Source organism: Prinia subflava, chromosome 2 (genome assembly GCF_021018805.1).
Source record: "Prinia subflava isolate CZ2003 ecotype Zambia chromosome 2, Cam_Psub_1.2, whole genome shotgun sequence".
In the NCBI taxonomy this organism is placed as follows: Eukaryota; Metazoa; Chordata; class Aves; order Passeriformes; family Cisticolidae; genus Prinia; species Prinia subflava.
Genome location: NC_086248.1, coordinates 12,484,223 through 12,504,559, shown reverse-complemented (window position 1 = coordinate 12,504,559; position 20,337 = coordinate 12,484,223). Strand labels below are relative to the sequence as shown.

Here is a 20,337-nt window from a genome sequence, read left to right as displayed (position 1 = left end):
TTTGAACAATTACCAGGGGGAGAAGGATTTATCCCTTTCTAAAGAGATTCATCAGGCAGCACAGATGTTGGACAATCCAAGCATGTGTCTTTCAGGCAAATAAAACAATGCTTCCACTAAAAGAAAGGGAGGTATCTATCCACTGAATAATGCAAATTAAAACCCTAAACAAACAACCAAACAACCCCACAAAAATATCCCCCCAAAAGCAAACACAGACACAGATACAAAGACTAAAGTTATGTAACTTTTCAAAAGATATTAAAAAAGTACTTGGCTTAAAAAACTAGATAGAACAATAGGATATGGAATGAAAAAAAGAGTTAAATCCCTCATGACAATATCCAAAGATAAGTTTTTCTAACTTTTAGACCACATGACTTGAAGTTACATGTTTCCCATTACAACCTCTGAACTTGGCATGGTTGTAATGGGAGAGAACTTAAATGGCAAATGTTTTTTATTATAATTAACTGGTTTCAGTTTTTAGAATTCCAGCTTTCCAGATTTGTCATCCTAATCAGTGTATTTATTGAAATGTGAAATCATCTAAACAGGTTAATTGTCAGTGATCACATTTTCATGTTATTCAGCCACACGAGTGCAAACGTGTCCTTTGAGCATTTAAGTACTGTAGCCATACATACAAATAAATTACTTAAATTCATGCATGCCATTCCCCCTCTTCCCAAGTAGTGACATACAGGAATACAGCCTGTGTTTGTAGGTAACTCTACAACTACATATTTTAGTGCAGCCTTTTGTTACTGCACAGTATTCTAGCCATAAAAAATGTATTTTACATCAGTAAGGCTGTTTCAACCTTGAAGATCAGAGTAACTTCATATCTGTATCTGTATTGTCATATGTTGGGCTCTTTCAACATCCTGTACCATTAAAAAACCCAAAGGAAGGCATCTTCAACCAAAGCTGTCTACCAATACCAACACTGTGTGTAAACAGTGACCTGTCATGGAGATCATGGGAAAGTTTACTCAACTAAGAGAAATGCAAACCTTGAGCCTTCTTGAGTAGAACTCCTGGTGAACTGACTGCTGTATGACAGTGACACTCAGAGGAATTTGTCTCCCTGGATCATTGAGGTGAGGCAAGAACACTCCACTTTGACCAAGTCCAGCTATTCCTATGCACTCACTAAGACTGTGAGTTTACAAGCTATAATGCATCATTTCAGCACCTTACAAAGAAAAGCTACATATAATTATACAAGTCCCAGGGATACAGAGACCTCCCCTTCCATCCAAATAGTTTTGGTGGGATGAATAAATTAATACATGTACTTATCATTTCAGCTTACTGCCACCTCCTGGAATCATGTTTTACATAGATTTCTGAACTTAACTCAGATCAGCGTGTTGGACTAGGAAAAAACTAACAACAAAAACCCACACACCCACCTGTCTGTGTTTTAAACAGAATGTGTTGTTTTTATTCTGCTTCTCTTCCTAACATCAGCTGTTTTCTACAACAGACAGTGACTGCATAAAGATAATTATAAGAGATTAATCAGCCTACTAAAAATATGCATGACTACTCTGAAATTGTGTGAAGTTTATTAAGAACTTCTCCAGCCTGTCCTCATTAATATACAGTGTTTACATACAAAACACTTCAGTAATTTTATACTTAAGAGATGTTTGTATTGAAGTATGCATACATACTTAGGGAAGACAAGTTAGAATATCAGTTACTACTTAGCAATTACTTGTATATTAAGGTTTCTTTAAATTACCATGTTTTTCAGGGGTTCCTCACTAAATCTTCATGCATTTATTAGTAAGAGAATTACTGATAATTTAAGTACCGGTTTTTGCAACACTGATTTAAATGATAATAGATTATTAAAGCCTTTCTACAAACACATTAAAGAATAATTTATACTGGAACACAGTTATAAAGATCAGCTAATCCAACTAGACTTCAACTTGAAGCAAATCCAACAATATCAAACTGCCTGTGACATGATCCAGTCAAGTCCTAAATACCTACCAAGATAGATTCTCCTTGTCTCTTCTAGGCATCCTGTTCTAAAGTTAAAAAATGTTTTGCTTGAGTGCAATGAGTTTTTGATGATGTAACATGTCTCTATTGCCTCCTGTCTTATAAATGAGCATGTGTGAATAGAGACTGACTCTAATTCCTCTCTTTGTTTCCTCTTTTGACTACTTAGTAAAGACATGATCTCCTGTTATCATCTCTCCTCAAGACAGACTGAACCCAGTTCTCAGCCCCTCTCTTAGCTCTCCATTGGACTTGATCCAGTATGGCAACATCTTACTTGTAGCTGGGACCTTGAAACAGAACTCACAAACACGATACCCAAAGTTAAACCTTACCTTGGCAGGGAGCATGTGCTTTGTCTCATACAAAGAACGGCAGATTTTCAGAATTTCATTTCCTGTGTTCTCCTTTTCCTCAGGTGGGCACCTCTGCAGCATAGCAGTCCCCAGTTTCACCCAGGGATTATCATCTGTGCACGATCTGCCCAGTAAAAAAAGAGGTTTCTATAGAACATAAATATACACATACCATTTTCTGTAGGCTGTTTCTTGTGTGTGACTTAAAAGTAATACCTCATGAAAGAAAGATGTAAGTTTTGAGACAAGTTACTGCCCATAATGCCATCACTCTTCAATACAACAATGAAGTTTAAATTATTTGGAATTATGACATTCTTATTACAAACCCTGAGGAATTATACACCAGACAAAGACTGATCAAATTGGAATAGCACAGGATCTTCTCCTGGCTTTACACCAGCTGATTTCCCAACCACAGTGGTATCGAGGGAGGGGTGACAGAAATTCAGCATTCCTAATTTTGTTTGCTTTGACCACATTCTAACAGCTTCTGTTTCTCAAGTTTCTTGCTTCTGGGAGGAAAATATATGGCCAGATTCACATTTTAATTTTCAGGTCCAATGAATACAAACAAAAATAAACTTTTCTTCACAGCCCATCCAAAAAGGACAAGAAAGTGAAATTACATGCATCTGAACTCCGCTAGTAGATATGGATACAGTTACATTTGTTTGACATATTTAAAATGTTGTTTTAATTCCACACAGAACCTCATGCTATGTCACCCTTACAGAGTCAGACATAAACAGATGGCAGACAGTAGATACAAGTAAATTTTATCATGTAGGATGGCAAAGGCAGTGTTTACTGTGAAGGGGTTTTTTTTTGTTGCTGCAACATTTTTTCACCTATAGCCATTATTTGGTAGATCATGAAGATATTTTGGATAATTTTGTTGGAATGGGTATACTGGCTAGTAATGGATGTAGATGCAGAAATCAGTAAGAGACCACTTTTAACAGGTAGCACGAAGCACAACACTGGAACACACCTACTCTGCCATTTTTCTGATGTAAACTAAGTTGATGCATTTCAATTCTCACCTACAGTGGGTTAAAATCATGCACAATTACAGCTTATATAATGATTGTATTAAGCCACAATAACACAAAATCTATGTTCATCTGTGCATAAACTTAAGAAAGCATAAGAGACATTTTAAAATCACCCCATCAATCTCTCTGGTCAGTAATCAGCATCCCAAAGATATGGTAAACTTTCCATTTTAGCTTAAATAAAACAACAAGAAGAACAAAAGAAACAACTCACAGCAGGTCCAAAGTGGCGGTTTGGTATTACAATTCAGTGAAAATTAAGAAACTCATTTAGTACATGTGACAAGAAGCAGTAAAGTGCTGTCAAAGTGCTGCTTTTCACAGTTATTATTTTGCAGCAATTGTTAAAGCAACACATTTAATATAATTGTAAATGGAGTCTGTTAAGAGAGTCTGTTGGATTGACATACCAAGTGTCTCACAGCTCTGGAGAGGGCAACCACCAATATCTACTATTTCATACACAAAAGCTCTCTCCTGCTCATCGTCCACTTTCTAAAGTAAACACTGTAAACAAATAAAAGCAGCTCCCCACACAGCTATCATTACAGTCCAACATGAAAACCAGACAGAGAAGCTGGGAGTGAACAACTTTGAATGCAAATTAAATAGAAGTCATTGCCTTTCTTCCTTCTGACAACTTCATTGAGCCTTTCCATCAGTGACAGTCACTGAGCACAGAGCTGTCAGAAGTCTGGCTGGGAACGGTGGAGCTCCTCCTCTGCTCCTTTCAATGTGATGGGTTGAACCCCAAGATACCAGATTATTCACCAAACAGAACATGAGGCACTGAATCTGTGAATCTACAGTAAGGGCAGGAGAAGGAAAAAAATCCCTGTACCTCCACCTTTGCCACTAGTTAAAGGGATAATTCCTGCTCTGTGTTCCATTTCTCACTTGGAGGCAAAGAGACAAAATGAATTTCTTTCTATAGCTGCTGCCCTGGAGTACATTAAGAAAATCTCTAAGAATTTTCCAGTAGAAAAAGAAAACACAAATCACACTAAAAAACACAAAATAAACCAGAAAGACGCAAGGCAATCAAGGCTTGTCATATGCAAATATATTAAAGTATCAGATTATATAGTTTACATACATAAAGCTTTTCTCATCACAATTCCTTATAACTATTTCAAATACTCCTGTGCACTACTAACAACTATCTGCTATCTCTAATTAAAACCAAAATTAAGTGACCAAAATATGACACCTACAGGCAGAATTTAGTTTTCTTCTATCCTGAATTTTACTTTAGTTCAGCTGTGGTTACAAAAAAATTATTTTCATCATGAAAAAAGCAATTACTTCAAAACCATAGCAGAAACATATTAATTTTTTTTCAAAACCAAAAAAGGAATATTTGGGATTAAGATTAAAAAAGTGAACTAAAGTACTGGGTCTCCAACACTGGGGTTATTTCAGTTCCAAAACACCTTATCAATATTTATAATAAATATAAAAAATGCCTTTTGAATGTAGGCAGCAAGTTCCAAAGGACTGTAGAGCTTCAGGTACTGTCAATAATTTTTTTAAGAAACACCTTTATGAAATGTTTAAAATGACATCTGACTGTGAGCCATCTGGGTGGAAAAGCACGCATGCATAACAAAGGTATGAAAATAAAATTTTAAGAAGTGTACGGCTTTGAGTGCTGACTGAAACAACCAAGCTACCTCTCTGTTTTCTCACAGTAAACACAGCATATTATGACAAGAAGAGAATCATACTTGTGATAATAAATATTATTTTAACTAGAGTGCTTTAGAAAACAACAACTAAAAAACCCCAATAAGTATGGACTTACTTACACAGAAGTTACAAAAACTAAAAGCCTACCAAAAACTCCCTCAAACCTTAGTTCTTTTATTTCTCCTTCCTTTTAAACCTTTACAGAATGTAAGTTGTGTTTTCCAGCTTTATATTCATTTTTAAGTATTAGATATTTACTGCTACATTGAAAACCTAAGTTCTAAGTATTCACATGACTCCCACTTGAATTCCCCAGTTCCTGTAAGGATTACATTGGCTGTAAACAACAAGTGATAATGACCCTCTTCTGAAGGAGAGGAGGAAAAAAAGAGTAAAGAGTAAACAAACATGCTAATACATATAGTTTTAGCTTCTTGATGTTTTCCTCTTTGTTAAAAAATTTGTTCCTAAGACATGCTTTAAAATGAAATTGTTGAAAATACCACTAACAAAACAGTTCCTGTTCTTTACTCCCAGTCATCCTATAGAAAGGCTTTTCAGGAACACATATACACATACTAACACAAACCCCTAGGCTGCTAAGCATAGCTGAATGCTGTTAATGTGGAATTATGGAACACAGAGAAGAGGGAAGAATTGTGTCTATATAACTGTCTGGGAGCCATAATAACTACTTTAGACTATAAAAAAGTTTTGATACAAGTAACCTAAGTATTTGCAGAAATTTTCACTTCCAAGATTGCTGATGTCGAAGAGGTATCCCACCTCTGAGATTTGATCCACAGTTAGTTGTGACTACACCTTTTTTTCCCTATTTTTCACTTTAGGAAGTCAGACTGAAGGGACATAACACCAAGCAGGAGATACAAGCACACAATTTTTTATGTCCCCTGTAGCAAAACAGTAGACAAGAACTGCCCATGTACAAGAAGGGGTCTCCTTTCACAGACTCTTTGGTCTTTTCTGTTCAACACAAAGAAAAATGATTTTGCCAATGGCAGCAGTATTTCACTTGACCTTTTGCTATTTAAGTTTTGTTTATTTGTTAAAGGTGGTGTATAGATTAAAAAAAGTTTGACAGTTCCCACACACTGTGAGGCATCCAATTTTCAATTACAATCAAACCCAAAACTTAAAATGGAAGTTGAAACATGAATTTGTAATAGATCCCACAGCAGTCCTTATAATTCTTAATGCACTGAGGACAATTTTTGGCTTGCAAATCTGTCACTAAAGAATTTAGGTTAATGCTTAAGCAGAAATTCCAAACAAGCTGCAAGCCTGAATGTGAAAAACCTTTACAGATTACCTTGTAACCCACCAGCTCCCTACACATGCATAAGATACTTTTCAGAAAAAGATAAGCCTTCACTTTTCTGAAAAATCAATGCACATAAACACTTTGTGTGTGAATGCAGTCCCCAAGTTAAAATAGGTTGTAATCAATATCCCTAAGTAATCCAAAATAAACACCATTTAATGACTCTAACCTAACTACTGTCAGACATGGCTAGGCAAAAATTTATTAATATTACTGCTCTCTGAAAGGTATGTGACACTCGCCTCTCCACATGAGTTTATTTGAATCCTTATATCTTAGAAGTGATTAGCAGTTATAGAATATAACAGCTAAATTTTTTACTTTCAAATGTGTTCAGAAAGTCACAGACAAAACCCAAAGAACTGATAAAATATAACATAGTCTGGATGTTCCAAATTACTACTTCCAGTTAATATCCACTTTGACAGGTGCAATTCTGAAGTCTTATAATTATTTTAATCTTAAATTGGTTTGGACCCTTTATTCAGACACAGAAATAATAGGCAGTGGATCTAGACAAGAGAAGTGCCATTCTGTGGTACCATTACTCTCCCAGACTGTCTGCCACATCCATCTGAACATCATCACCTTTCAAAGGCCTTCCTGCAAAGTGTAACTTTGAATACAAAGAACAGTCAGAACTTTCTGTTCTTTTTTTATGGACTCTGTTTATACTGCTAAAAACAAGAGCAAAATACCTAGCTTGAAATTTAAGTAGATAGAACACTCTACTGTGCAAGAGTACAGGCAATAAAACGTTCTTCTGCCTTTCTCCATGCCACAGACTACATATGTGTATTAACAGGTTTTACAAGAAACTGATTCGATTCTGCTTTAAATAAACCATTTATTCCTCTCAGTATGATCCTTTCCAAAGGACACACTCCTACCAGCCATGTTTGAATTACCTGACTGAAAACAACATTATATCAAGCAAGAAGACTTTGAACTCTTTTGTTACACAGTTGTTTGAAGAAACACTCACCCATTGCTCCTGTCCATTGGTGGCCAAGCCTGAAGCAGCAAGACCAAGTGCTGAAACTCAGACAGGCTCTGACTGGACTCCAGAAGTCCCAGGAAGAGATGGTATCTTTTTTCTTCATTTTCAATATCTGTTATCTCTAGCTGAAGGAGACAAAAACCAAGCAAACTCACTAAACGAGATTTTTTTTTGCCCCCCAGAAATCAATGATTTAAAAGCAATCAACAAACTATCTGGGAAGAACAACATTGTTCCAAAACAATGCAGCAAACACAGTGAATATAATTTTCCCAGAAACCCATTTTCCTATCTCTCATTTGCAACTACATGCAAAATAAAATGAGAGAACACAGATGATGCGGAATGACTTAGGTGGACATTCCTAGAACAATGTAATCACACAAAGTACATTCTTTGGTTAGTTCAGAGGATCAGATCTGTCTTCTTCAAACAACCTTATTTCTTAAATTTCTTTTTCTCAATGTATAGACATATATACATACATTTTCAAGGAATGACTACGTCCAGTGCTTTCCTAATATGACTAATCTCCCTCACCCATGAAAATTCCATAGTTTGATCTGAATTTACAGCACCTTGTCTTTTCTTACCTAGAAAACAGACTTTAAAGATGCTTCTCAATCAGTCTAACCAGCAACGAACATTTGCTAATAAGTAAACAGTATTTCTCTGTGTAAGTGTTTGAAACTAAGAAAAACAAAATCTCAATGTCCTATTGGCTCCCAGACAACTCTGTCTTGGGACAAGTGCCTATCTCTGTTGAAAACCTGCAGCTTTTGCCTGGATTTGAATTCACTCCAGTTGATGACAGGTTCTTTTAAAAATAATTACAGCCTGCAGTTGCATGGTAAAAATGTTCCAGGTAAAAGGAAGGACTGTCGAAGGAAGGTTGCTGTAAATGAGAACCAACCTGCTACTAAATGAGAGGTAACTTCTGTTGAGAAGTTTGGATATCACACAAGGAGGGCTTTCATAAATCGAATAGCAATTCACTGCCCACCTGACATACACAATTTTTGGAGTTTAACAATTATTTGTTACAATAACAAAGTAGCTCCCTCTGTATTAATTACACATTCTAACACTGAATTTTTCTTCCAGAGTCCAGAAACATCCAGAATATCAAACACTTCAGTTTCATCTTATAATTCTGCTGAAGATACACAGCATTAAATGTTAACTTTCCTGTTTCAGCCCAAGTAGTTCTAAGACATCAAACATGGACAAAGTTTTCCTTAGTTCTACAGCTACTCTGAAAGATTAAAGATCGCATCCCAATCTCTTCAAAGTGGCTCTGATACATCAAGGGCAGATTTTCAAAAGAGGCTGGAAAACAAACATTACTGATGCATTTATTGAGTTGCCTACATAATCTGTGACTTTAAAATATTTAGTGTTGAAAATCTGTTTTCTTCTGTCTCCAGAGTATATTTGAAAGCACCATATACTAAAACATTTCAGAGAGTGAAAAAACGTTTCCTAGATCTGTCCACTTGAAATATTTTTCTTTACTGCAAATGTCACATAGCAGACATCAGTTACTCACTTGTAATACATATACTTGGTAATATGTAATATTATAGTACTAGATATTGAAAGGACAAGGCTGAAAAAAGAATGGAGATAAACAAGAAAGGAAAAAAGGGATGAAGATGTTAACTTCTAATGTTGCAAAATATTTACCATCTTAGCAACTCAAGTAGTATCTAGATAACAGAAGCTCTCACACTGCACGCATCCCCAAATCCCTTTTTCAGAAAACTAGCTCTTTATATATGGAAATGAAGTACCTTCCATTTTGGACAGTCCACTGAGTACATTTTAGTATATCTTCACAAACAGTATGTTACTTCAAAACACAGACTAAATGTTAAGATCTTTCTAATGATAACGATAAAAATGGCAATGAAAGTATCAATACATGAGAAAAGCTGTGAGAGAAGGACCCCTGTTAGTAGCAGAGAATAGATCAGACATCCTACTCAACGTGAACTACATTCCAATAATTCTGCCTAATAATGAATCTTTACACACTTGGGTTTACATTTTTTATGAGTTTAATTAATCTAGCGCCACAATTTTGTGTTTTGGACATGCAATGTGATTACTCATGACATAACACATACAAATTCAATTGAAGTCAATCAGAAGAATTACCTTTCTGTTCTCAAACGCAGAGAGCATTTCTGCAACATTTCTCTCTACAATGTTTTTTTTCAAGTCACCTATTTTTCTCACTAAAAGCAATGAAGTAAACTTTCTACAGTGTTAATGATCTGTGGTTTTTAAGACTAGTGAAAATTCACTCCTTATATGGCATTTTAGATGCATGTCACTTCCATTTAACGTGAAACGAGATATTTCAGTGATAGTTCCTTGCTAGAAGGAAGCAATACCTTGAAAACAGCAGACAACAATGATGTTTTAATTTGTATTTACTATGTGTGTGTATGTATATACATACATATATCTAGATAGATCGATCTATATGAAACACATAGAGAGAACTTAAATTTTGCTCTGTATTACGGTCTTTGCTTTATGAGTCTGAGGGAGAGCACAGTGAGGAAGCAGAAAGCTGCCACAACAGAAATAGAGCATGCTCTGTGTAAAATGGTAGAAATTTCACCTTTACAAAGTGAAAGCTTCCTGAGTTGCTGTGGTTAGTCAAACCTCTTGTTTTAATAACAGATTTTAAAAAAATCCACTTTTAATTGAATGCTCTCTTTGTAGCAATTTTGGATAATCTATTCAGATGATTGAATGTTGTAACACAGGGTAATGGGACAATATCACACTGCTTCCCCTCACTTTCCTTTTTTTTTTTTAAACAAAACCCCAAAACATCTTTCTAAACCACTCCAAGGTTAACCATGCAAAGATAACCCACCATGAACTGCTCAGAGCCCCCTTAACACAAGTGCCTGTAAAGAACCTGTCAATAAACAGAATAATGAGGCCCACAGCCAGCCATGAGCTTCAGATGGCCCCAAAGAAACATGAAAAACAAGTGGAAAAAAATCAAACAAACCACAAAACAACAAAAGCAACAAAAAGGAAAGCAAGGGCTTTCAGTTTTAACAACAGATTTGCTGAATTCTGACTTAATTCTCCTCAGTTTCAGGCAGTCTCTTTGGCAGTAGAACACAGTTGGCATAATGTTTCTCATTAAAAGGCTGCACAAGTATTTACCACAATGGGAAAGTCAATTAGGGGAATTAATTTCAGAAATTATACTCATGATAGATTATAAAACAAAACACAAGTTAAGCCAAACCTTATGTTAAACTGTTAAAACACACAATTTCATTACTGAGGGACTAAATATGTTCAGAATCAAGAATATACAAACATCTGCATATGGTAATGTTCCTTCAAAAGATCATACAGGAAATGCACAAAGCAAAATACTGGCTACACACAAAGCATGAGCTTGTCATAGCCCACGAGAGATTCAGTGCTGAATTAAAAGCTCTGTGCACTTTAAATTTCTCCTCAAATAAATCCAAAGTTTTCTGCCTTATGATTGAGTCTTTCCGATTTACCTTAAATTTTATAATAATAAGACTCTTTCCTCACAGATTAGATCCTACTAGATGCCCAAAATGTTGAAAGCACTCAGTTTATCAACTACCAATGCACAACGTTTTGACTCATCGTGTTGTTCTACAGATTTATTACTGCTTCATACTCATGACACGTGATATGGATAAAGGAGTCCAAATATGAAAAGTTGCCTCACAAGTTAGTTCTGTAGCTTCTGGAAACCTACAGCTTTACAAAAACTGTACGATGACAGACTTGAAGTATGATAAAGTTAAATAAAACTGTGGAAACGTGACTGATAAAAAAAGCCTTTAGCATGGCAGACGGCAGAATCAGGGGTTTAGTTTGGTACATTACCTCACTCCCGAAATCAAAGTTAGTTTAAAACCAGTATTTACAGCAACTGTGGAATGTTGCTTGTATCTGAATTGCGCCTTTAAATTATAGATATCCACAGGACATCAGATTAGATTTCCTACAGGACAGACATATCTGATAGACTTGTAAATGCTTTATTGCTAAAGCCATTTAATTTGACAATCTGGTACTAACTGACTTGGCTGATGAAGAGTGCCTTTTGTTTGAAAAAAAATGGAAATGCCAATAAAAAGATCCAGCCAATTCAACCCTCTCCTACTTCTGAGATAAAAGAAAAATGCTATTATTGTATGATAATGGTGAGCAGGAAAACTAATGCAGACAGACCTTGACCTCCCTCTGCCCACTGGTATTCCACAAATTCCATTTTTACTCTATGTTAGTGTGACAGAGGCACAGGTTTCATCAACAGATTTTGCTGACTACAAAGGAAATAAATGATAAGGATGTTTATAAATGAAACCAGGAAAATATTTTCCTTCACAATAATTGCTTGTTTATTGAGAAAAGCTATATCCATGCTTAAAAACAACTCCCTGTACTAAAGGCAGAAAAATTTGCCGTTACCAAGGAATGCAACCAAAAGCTTAACTGTTTTACATGATTATAGAATAATTTTATTACATTTACCAGATGGTAAATGGAAATATTTCAAAATGTGTTCATGTTTGACACTGCAGCATAAATTTGAATTAATATGGCATTGAAATTAGAAACACTAAGCAGGCATTTGACTGGTCCCTTATTGCTACAATAGACTTGCAATTTGTCAGAACTTCTTTGTAAAATGGTTTTATATATCTCCCCATGCCCTTGCCCAACCAGTAGTGGTACAGAATTCATCTGTGCTGCATCTCAAAATAATAGACAGATGTAACATCAAAGATTTTATTCAGATTTGAGATAGGGAACATTGATGCTGAAACTTCCTTCCAGTCATTAGACAGGGCTTAACATTGTTTATAAACAATAACTAAAAGGACTGCTAGCAATTTGACTGCATTCCTGTAATTGCCATCTTGATGTGCTGTTCATGGCTCAAAAATACAACAGCCTTGTCCCAAGGAGTTTACAATCTGAGGAAGTAAATCAGCAAAGAAAATACTGTCCTTCCTATACAACAGGCCAGTAGGGTTAGGTCACTGAATAGTCTTTCTACTTTGCAGGTCAGGCTGTAATCTGCCATTCCCTGTTCTGCTGGAGCTGCTGAAAGTCTGCACAAATATAAGTCTCTGAAACCTACCTCCAGTACAAGGCTGCAAAGTTAAACACTCGTTACAAAGGACATATAAAATTTTGAAGTCAATTATTCTCAATATGAACACAAACACCAAAAATGAGTCAAAAAAACCTCAAACACAATCTGCAACACTGTACAACTATTCCTGAAATTGCACAGCTACTGACTCTGCACATGTAAGATTAGGAGCTTTTAAAGGCTATTATTTATTTCATTCTCTTCAAATTGTTTCAAGACACTAGATATCCTATCAGCCTTGATGTTAGACACATTATATACTTGTGAAACAACGCAAAACTGCAAGCACATATTAATCTTTTTCAAGATCTTCACATGCCAGAGCAACAGTAAACACTTTTTAAAGGCAAAACCACAGGTGCTATACTCAGCAACACACTACTGACATCCCATTATTTCCCAAACTAGAGTTTCTTTAAAAAAATCCAAATTAAAGAACTTGTAAATTGTGATTGAGGGGAAATTTGCCCAGGACACAACAGGGCCAGACTGGGTAGAGTAGTAACAGGTTTGGAAGAACAAACCACTGTGTTATTCAGTCACTGGTCCACCAGCATATGGGCATGGGCACAGAGTATGGAGAAAGCCAAGGGCTAAGGAACCTGGCAGCTTTAAATAGGCTGTTTTGACCTTACTTTCTCCATCTACCCTAGTCTGCATTTTGGTAAGCCCACTTTAACCCATTTTGGCAAATGGAAACTTACGTGGTAGTAAGTTATAGTTGAAAGATGGCAACCTGTAAAAAACAGTTCCACAGACTCACAAAATGCTCCTGTATTATAAAAGGATTTAACTCTTGTTTAATGAAAAAACTAACAGCTAAAACATGATCCAGTTTGCTGCAGGTTAGAGTCCCTTGCTTGAAAGCTTTTTTTTTTGAAGCTATGCTTAGGGAGTTATCTCAGTTAATGCAAAGCAAATTTATTAAGGAATAGTCACTTAAAAACAACATGCCAAAAGCAACAAAAAATAAAAAAATCCCCAGCCACAAGACAAACACTGTGTCAGGGAAGGTTTAGGTTAGATATTAGGAAAAGGTTCTTCACCCAGAGGGTGGTTGGGCACTGGCACAGGCTCCCCAGGGCAGTGATCACACACCAGGCTGACAGAGCTCAAGCAGTGTTTGGACAATGCTCTTGGGCACATGGTGTGACTCTTGGGGTGTTCTGAGCAAGGCCATGAGTTGCACTCATTGATCAGGGGCTGCTCTGACCTGGGCTGTAAGACACAAACACTCTCTGACAGACCAGAAGGAAACGTCTGCTCTCAAGACTACAATCTTAGAGCAATCAATTCAAAATTAAAACTGAAGTCAAGGGTTTTGCGTGAACAAACTCAGTGCTCACAACCCGTGACTGCCTTATACCCCAGAGGAGGAAGAACTCTAAGTCAGGCTTTCTTGCACTTTCCCAAGAGCTGGGCTTCACATATTAAAACTATTACTGAATTCTGAGCACATATGCAAGTCTACTGCATGGATAAACTAAAGAGATGCACATAATAGCACAGGCAAAATCCTGCTCAAATTAAAGCCAGTGTACAAGATAAGCAAGTTATGGGATTCAAGTTAAAAAACAAATCAACAAGAAGCCTACTGGTGGTGAAACAAACTAAGGCTGAGCCACATGTTGAGTTTTTACAGAAACACCCAAGAAATTTTTTCTTCTGAAGTGATTTATATATTGTTTAATTCCTTATCTGCTTCATATGCAGCTCACTAAGAACTGCATATAGATTCAATAAACACAAATGTGTTGCTTAATGCATAAAAATGAATAACTTGTGCAGAAAATAAAATCCATTCATTTGTATTCTGCAGGAGACTATGTCCTAATCTGCAAATACATTTCAGCACAGAGAAAACCTCTGAGGACTGTACATAGATATTGGTGGAGAGAATAAGGGCAAATAATGAAAAAAACAAGATGCCTTTGAAAGACTCCTGCTGCTAGCTAGCTGGAACTGAAAGAGACAGGATTAACAGACTAAATTTAAAAATTTATTTAAATTGTATATTAACTAGGTGTGCATTAATATGTAAAAATTTGTATTTATGTATGGCTAAAACCAACACCTGTGCAACATGAGGGACTCACAACCATGTTAAGTAATCTGTGTATGCACCAACTACTAATCATTGTTTTGTAATTCAGAATTTATGTATTATATAAATAACGTAGAGCAGACAGCCGCATTGGAAGATATGGCTAGAAATGACAAGATTTTAATTTTTAAATACTTCTTTTAAGCTGTTAACTCACCATCAGCCATTTCCTTTCATACCGTACACAAATAGTTTTTAATTTACCCTTCTAATCATTACTACCATCAAGCAGCAGTGCATCCACAAGCTCACAGTATTCACCCCTATGTATAAGTGTTGTCTTGATAACCAAAGCCTGCAATTCTTGCTAATAAAGCAAAGTTCTTTCAAAAGCTGTTTACATGTCAATGAAACGTCAAAATTTATACTTCCAAAATACCTTCCTGCAGATAGGCAAGGAAAGTCAAAGATATATTTCTAAAAAGAAAGACTCACTAAGATACTGTGTTATAGGAACAAGAGGTTGTTGATGTCGACTCTAATTTTAAATAATATTTCAGTATTACTCTTTTCAGTTGAAAAAAGGAAATGCAGATTTTTAATGAAAAATTCCTTCATTGTTTATCTATATTTATGATCTAGGCCAGGAGCAATAAAAATACCAGGTGGATGATTATTGCAAAATTATTTAAGCTCTAAAACCTGAAATAAATGAGTAACTCTGTTGCAGCCATAAAAATAATCCCAGTAGGGTAGGCAGCATCACCCACCTGTCACAACAAATGGCGTTACAGAAGCACTACAGTTGGTGGTTTTCTTTTTGATTTGGTGTAGCTCATGTCCTAGCAGTCACAGTCTTGATAGCTGGGTCCCTGGGTAACAACAGCAGCAATGTGGAAAAAGAACCCCTCACTCTCTCAATCAACATAAAATATCACAAATTTTTATAAAGTAAGAACTATTTTAAGAATACTTGAGTGAGGCCCTTCAGATGATAAAGAGTTTGCAGACCTCTAAATAAGAATTGTCAACTAGCACGATGGCTGATGGAATAAGAAAACTGTTTGGAAAAAAGGACAGCATCTACTGTTGCAGATATTAATAAAAAAATACTTATTTAGGATACTAACACAATAATATCTAAAGAAAACCAGTTTTACAAGTTGCTTATATTTTTAAAGAGCTTAGAACAACATTCCTGACTAGGAACCACTGAAGAACTTGATTGACTAAGGGGAAAAAATCCCAAAAATATTAAAAAACCCACCCAGTTTATGATCAAATAGTAAAGAAAAAAAGTAGAATTTCTCATGGGTTTATGGCTGCTTCCTTGTTTACATAAATTATGTTTTGGGGAGACTGCAAGCATTGAACAGACAAAAATACAAATGATTGTCAAGGCTAGTTTATGTCAAAAGAAACCTCCAATAAACTAAAAAAAAAAAGTCTAGGGTAAGTAAATGACTATATAATGGCAAATAAAATGTAACAACAGTAAAACTACTGCATTTTAAAATATGCTACATTAGCCTAATCAAGTCCAAACAGTAATCTGAGCCTCACTGAATGAAATCCAGAGACCTCTGGTTGATTTACAGATGAAGTCAAGAGAGCAATCAAGGTGTGGGGATGCATAACCACGGACAGTTAATTTCCAGAAGGACAGCACACTCACTTCTCCAATTACCCTTCTCAGGAGGAGGTGTACTACATATCACAGGGCTCTGAGAAAGAGGAGAGGATACTTACAGAGAGAAAAAGCTGAGGAGGAGGTGGTGTGACTGGAATTGGTTACTGAGAGTAAACAACAGAATAGGGGGAAAAGTGTACTGAATAGAGAATTTGATTTTCTGGATTTTAGTATTCTAAAAAAACCACAGAATATAAAAAAATACCTACGAAATAACCTATAAAAAGGTTAAGTCATAGAAATGCTTTGGGCTGGAATGGATCTTAGAGATCTCCAGTTCCAACAGCCCTTCCAGGGGTAGGGACACCTTCTACTAGACCAGGTTACCCAAAGTCCCTTCCAGTCTGGCCTTGAAACACTCACAGGGATGGGGTATTCACAACCTCTATGGGCAACCTGTTCCAGTGCCTTACCACCCTCACAGTAAAGATTTTTTTTTTCTGCCACCTACTTTAAACCTACTCTCTTCCAGTTTGAAGCCATTCCCCCTTGTATTGTCATTTTGGGCTCTTGTAAAAAGTCTGTCTCTATTTTGGTTGCTCCTTTCAGGTGCTGGAAGGCCACATTTAGGCCATCCCAGAGCCTTCTCTTGTACAGGCTAAGCAATCCCAACTCTCTTAAATCCCTCAAATCATCTTTATGTCCCTCCTCTGAACTGGCTCCAACAGGTCCATGTCCCTCCTGTGCTGGGACCCCAGAGCTGATGCAGCCCTGCAGGTGGGGTCTCAGCAGGGCAGAGCAGAGGGGCAGAATCCCCTCCCTCACCTCTGCCCACACTGCCTTTGATGCAGCCCAGGGCACGTTTGGCTCTCTGGGCTGGAAGGGCACAAGGCTGGGTCCTGTCCAGCCTCTCACCCACAGCACCCCCAGGTACTTCTCAGCCAGGCTGCTCTGGATCTGTTCATCCCCAGCCTGGATTAACACCAGGGGTTGCCCCAGTCCAGGCACAGCACCAGCACTTGGTCTTGTCAAAACTCATGAGATTCCCATGGGCCCACTTTCTGAGCTTGTCCAGGTCCCGCTGGATGGTATCCCTGCCTCACAAAGATTCAGGATGTTTTGTGCCCAATGATGTATGGTGAAAATTTATGCTGAAAATTTAGCAAGAAATACCCAAGACTGAATCACAGTTTATCCACTGATTTCTTTGAAACCTAGTAACAGAAGTCTGATTGTATCACTAATAAGCTCTTAATTTTTCTGAAACTGGGATCAAAACTGTTACGAATACACAGTTTCAACCATATTGCACTTACACCTTCATTACAAAAGACCTATTAGAGAAAGTGAATGATCCCCATGAATTCACTCCAGAGCATTCTTATCTTCCTCTAAAGCGACTGCTACTGGTCACAGACCCCTGCAGTGCCCAGGGCTCAATTCAAAACTTGTGTGCACTCACACTACACTGCTTTTCTCACCACTTTGTCTTACCTGCTACACTCGTGTAGTTAATAGAAAATATTTCATTTGCATGTAGAACTATTTAATTAATTATACACGCTACAATTTATGTTCCTCCCCAAACAAAATCACATGTTTTCATATGGATAAATTGCATCTTCAAGGAATGGAAATTAGTGTTTTAAAATATTAATTAAAACTTAAATTAAATTTCTTAAGCTTAATTTTTATGCATTACCAGTAGAGAAACAATGTCTCTAGAATTATAAACAACATCATAACAAATTTACTCAGAGTTGATAGGAACATAAATCTTTCTTCTAATTAAGCTTTTTTCACAAATAAAAGATGGCTGAGGATGAAACAGATACAGCTCCTTCACTTGTATTTTGCCAGATCAAGCTAAGTACAGGTCATTGTTACCTGATAAATGGCTTCAGCAAAATGACTTCTCATGTTTAAATCTCTGACATGAGAAGAGAAAATGGAAAAAAGCCAAGAATCACTGGACATTGACATTCTCATTGAGACCATTCTAAACAAACTAGGATGAAGAAACATATGGAAACAGATACACATTTTTCATTAACAGGGAAAAGAGGAACAAAGCAGCAGTGGAGTCTTGACAGTCACTCCAAGTTCTCAGAAAGTCAACACAGACATTACTAAGGTTGCTGAGACACAAGTTTGCATATGCCATACATCAACTGTCATATAGGCAGGAAGGAAAATGTGTTCTGCACATCCCACACACACAATACCAATTAATCTGTCAATTTTTCAAAGCTAAACTTTAGAAAAAAAAAAACAAGTAAGAGAAGTGCCCAAAGTCACAATTTTAAATCCTTAATAGATATCCCTTCCAATTTTCAAAAACATTTAGCCTTCAGCAGCTCTCTATACCCCAAAATCATGAAATAACCATAATACAACAATATAAGGGGGAAGGCTAAATGAGATTACCTTCTCTAAATGACAAAGCTATTTGCATTTAAGTGGCATGCAAGTAGTAATTACATTTTGCATTTGCATAATAATGAAACAATCCTTTTAAGAAAGGGTGTGTCTTGTACAAGCTTCACAGTGAATAACTTCGTATCTTAAAGTAAGCCCTGGTTTATTTACAGAAGCTTTGCAGGTGCCACTGTAACTTCCTGGGGCAACTCATTCCTGTAACCTACACCAGTACCTGGACACTGAGCTGAACAGCTAAGTACACACACACATACATAACCTGTAACACTTCAGGCTTGTTAGACACTACTGAGTCATTACAGACTATATTTTATGTATTATTCGAAAAGAAATGGATTTCCCATCTTAGATGAATAAAGATAAATTTTGATACCAATATTCTAAACAATGTCTTTTTTTTCCCCTCCAACATTTTTAATATACATAAAATGTCAGTATTTTGACCCATATTTTTCATGCACCAGTTAACTAGAAAATTACAGAACCTGAAGAGCTCAGATAAAATTCATCAAGGGGATTAAAACAAGGCATGGTTCCTCCTCCTCCACAGCGTGGGATGCTACTGGAATGTGAATTAAAGACTCTCAAGCCTTTGAAAAATGAGGATCCCTGAATTTTTAATTTTGTTAACTAATCATTAGAGAACTGGAAATCACTGTGTTTCTGAGTGTTTGATAGGTAGCTGCTTCCATAAAATACATTTTTAATTTTGTAAGAGCTGGCCTGTTTCCCAGCACATTGATTTGTGGGACCACTACTTATAGTACCTAGAGCATAATTAAATATTAAGTCTCTCCTTGATGTATGCAAAGTCTGTCTAAGAGGATTAGTAGACACACTGAGGGTGGCTTTCACACGTTTTCTGGTAATTGAACACTGCAATATCATTAAAATTATCTTTATTAAATAGAAATCCACATTCATACTTTATAATATCTGCTGTCCCTTTTTGTGCCAAGGAATGGTATAGGAAAAGAAGGATCCCCTAAAAGCATGTAAGAAATGACAAGGAGGTAATAATACAACAATCTGAAAGCAAGATAATTAATACATTTTTGACCTATTTGCAATTTAAAGTTCATTTAAAAACCCTGAAAACCAACAACCTTTAAACACATTCCTGTAAAATCTAAAACCTGCAGTCAATCCACAGCCCTTTCCCTGCCCACTTATTTTAACTGTGTTTTTGGTTTTTTAAATTACTTTGCTGGATGAAAAAGGATGTCCAAATTAATAAAGGTGTAGTGATGCTAGAGAAAGTGATGTCTACAGACAAGGCAGGCAGACTGACATAGTTTGAAAGATGAGAGTCCTCCTGTCTACTTCTTCATCCAGGATTACTCAGAACCTGATTAAACTTTTAAGTTGTCCTTCAATACTCCCTCCTGTAAAACACAGTTGCTTTTAAAAATCTTTGCACCTAAAGAACTTGTGTGAACTTGCACAAGGAAACTGCATCTTAACCATCGTGTTCTGCCAAAGCTCACATGGAAATCTCTCTCTTTGCTTTTCAGCAGCCATGGAAACCCTGACTTCTGCAGTGTTCTTGTTCCACTAACATACCTGAAAGAC

The 20,337-nt window shown here is 36.5% G+C and overlaps 1 protein-coding gene across 1 annotated transcript in view; it reads right to left on the bottom strand.

Moving 5' to 3' along the window:
- Positions 1–20,337, bottom strand: part of NBAS (NBAS subunit of NRZ tethering complex) — a 162,541-nt gene that overhangs the window by 14,491 nt on the left and 127,713 nt on the right. Inside the window, exons 49-50 of the mRNA XM_063424697.1 lie at positions 7,453–7,592; positions 2,358–2,502 (exon numbers count right to left, since the gene is read on the bottom strand). Coding sequence (XP_063280767.1) covers positions 2,358–2,502; positions 7,453–7,592 — 285 coding nt within the window. The remainder of the gene's footprint in view (positions 1–2,357; positions 2,503–7,452; positions 7,593–20,337) is intronic.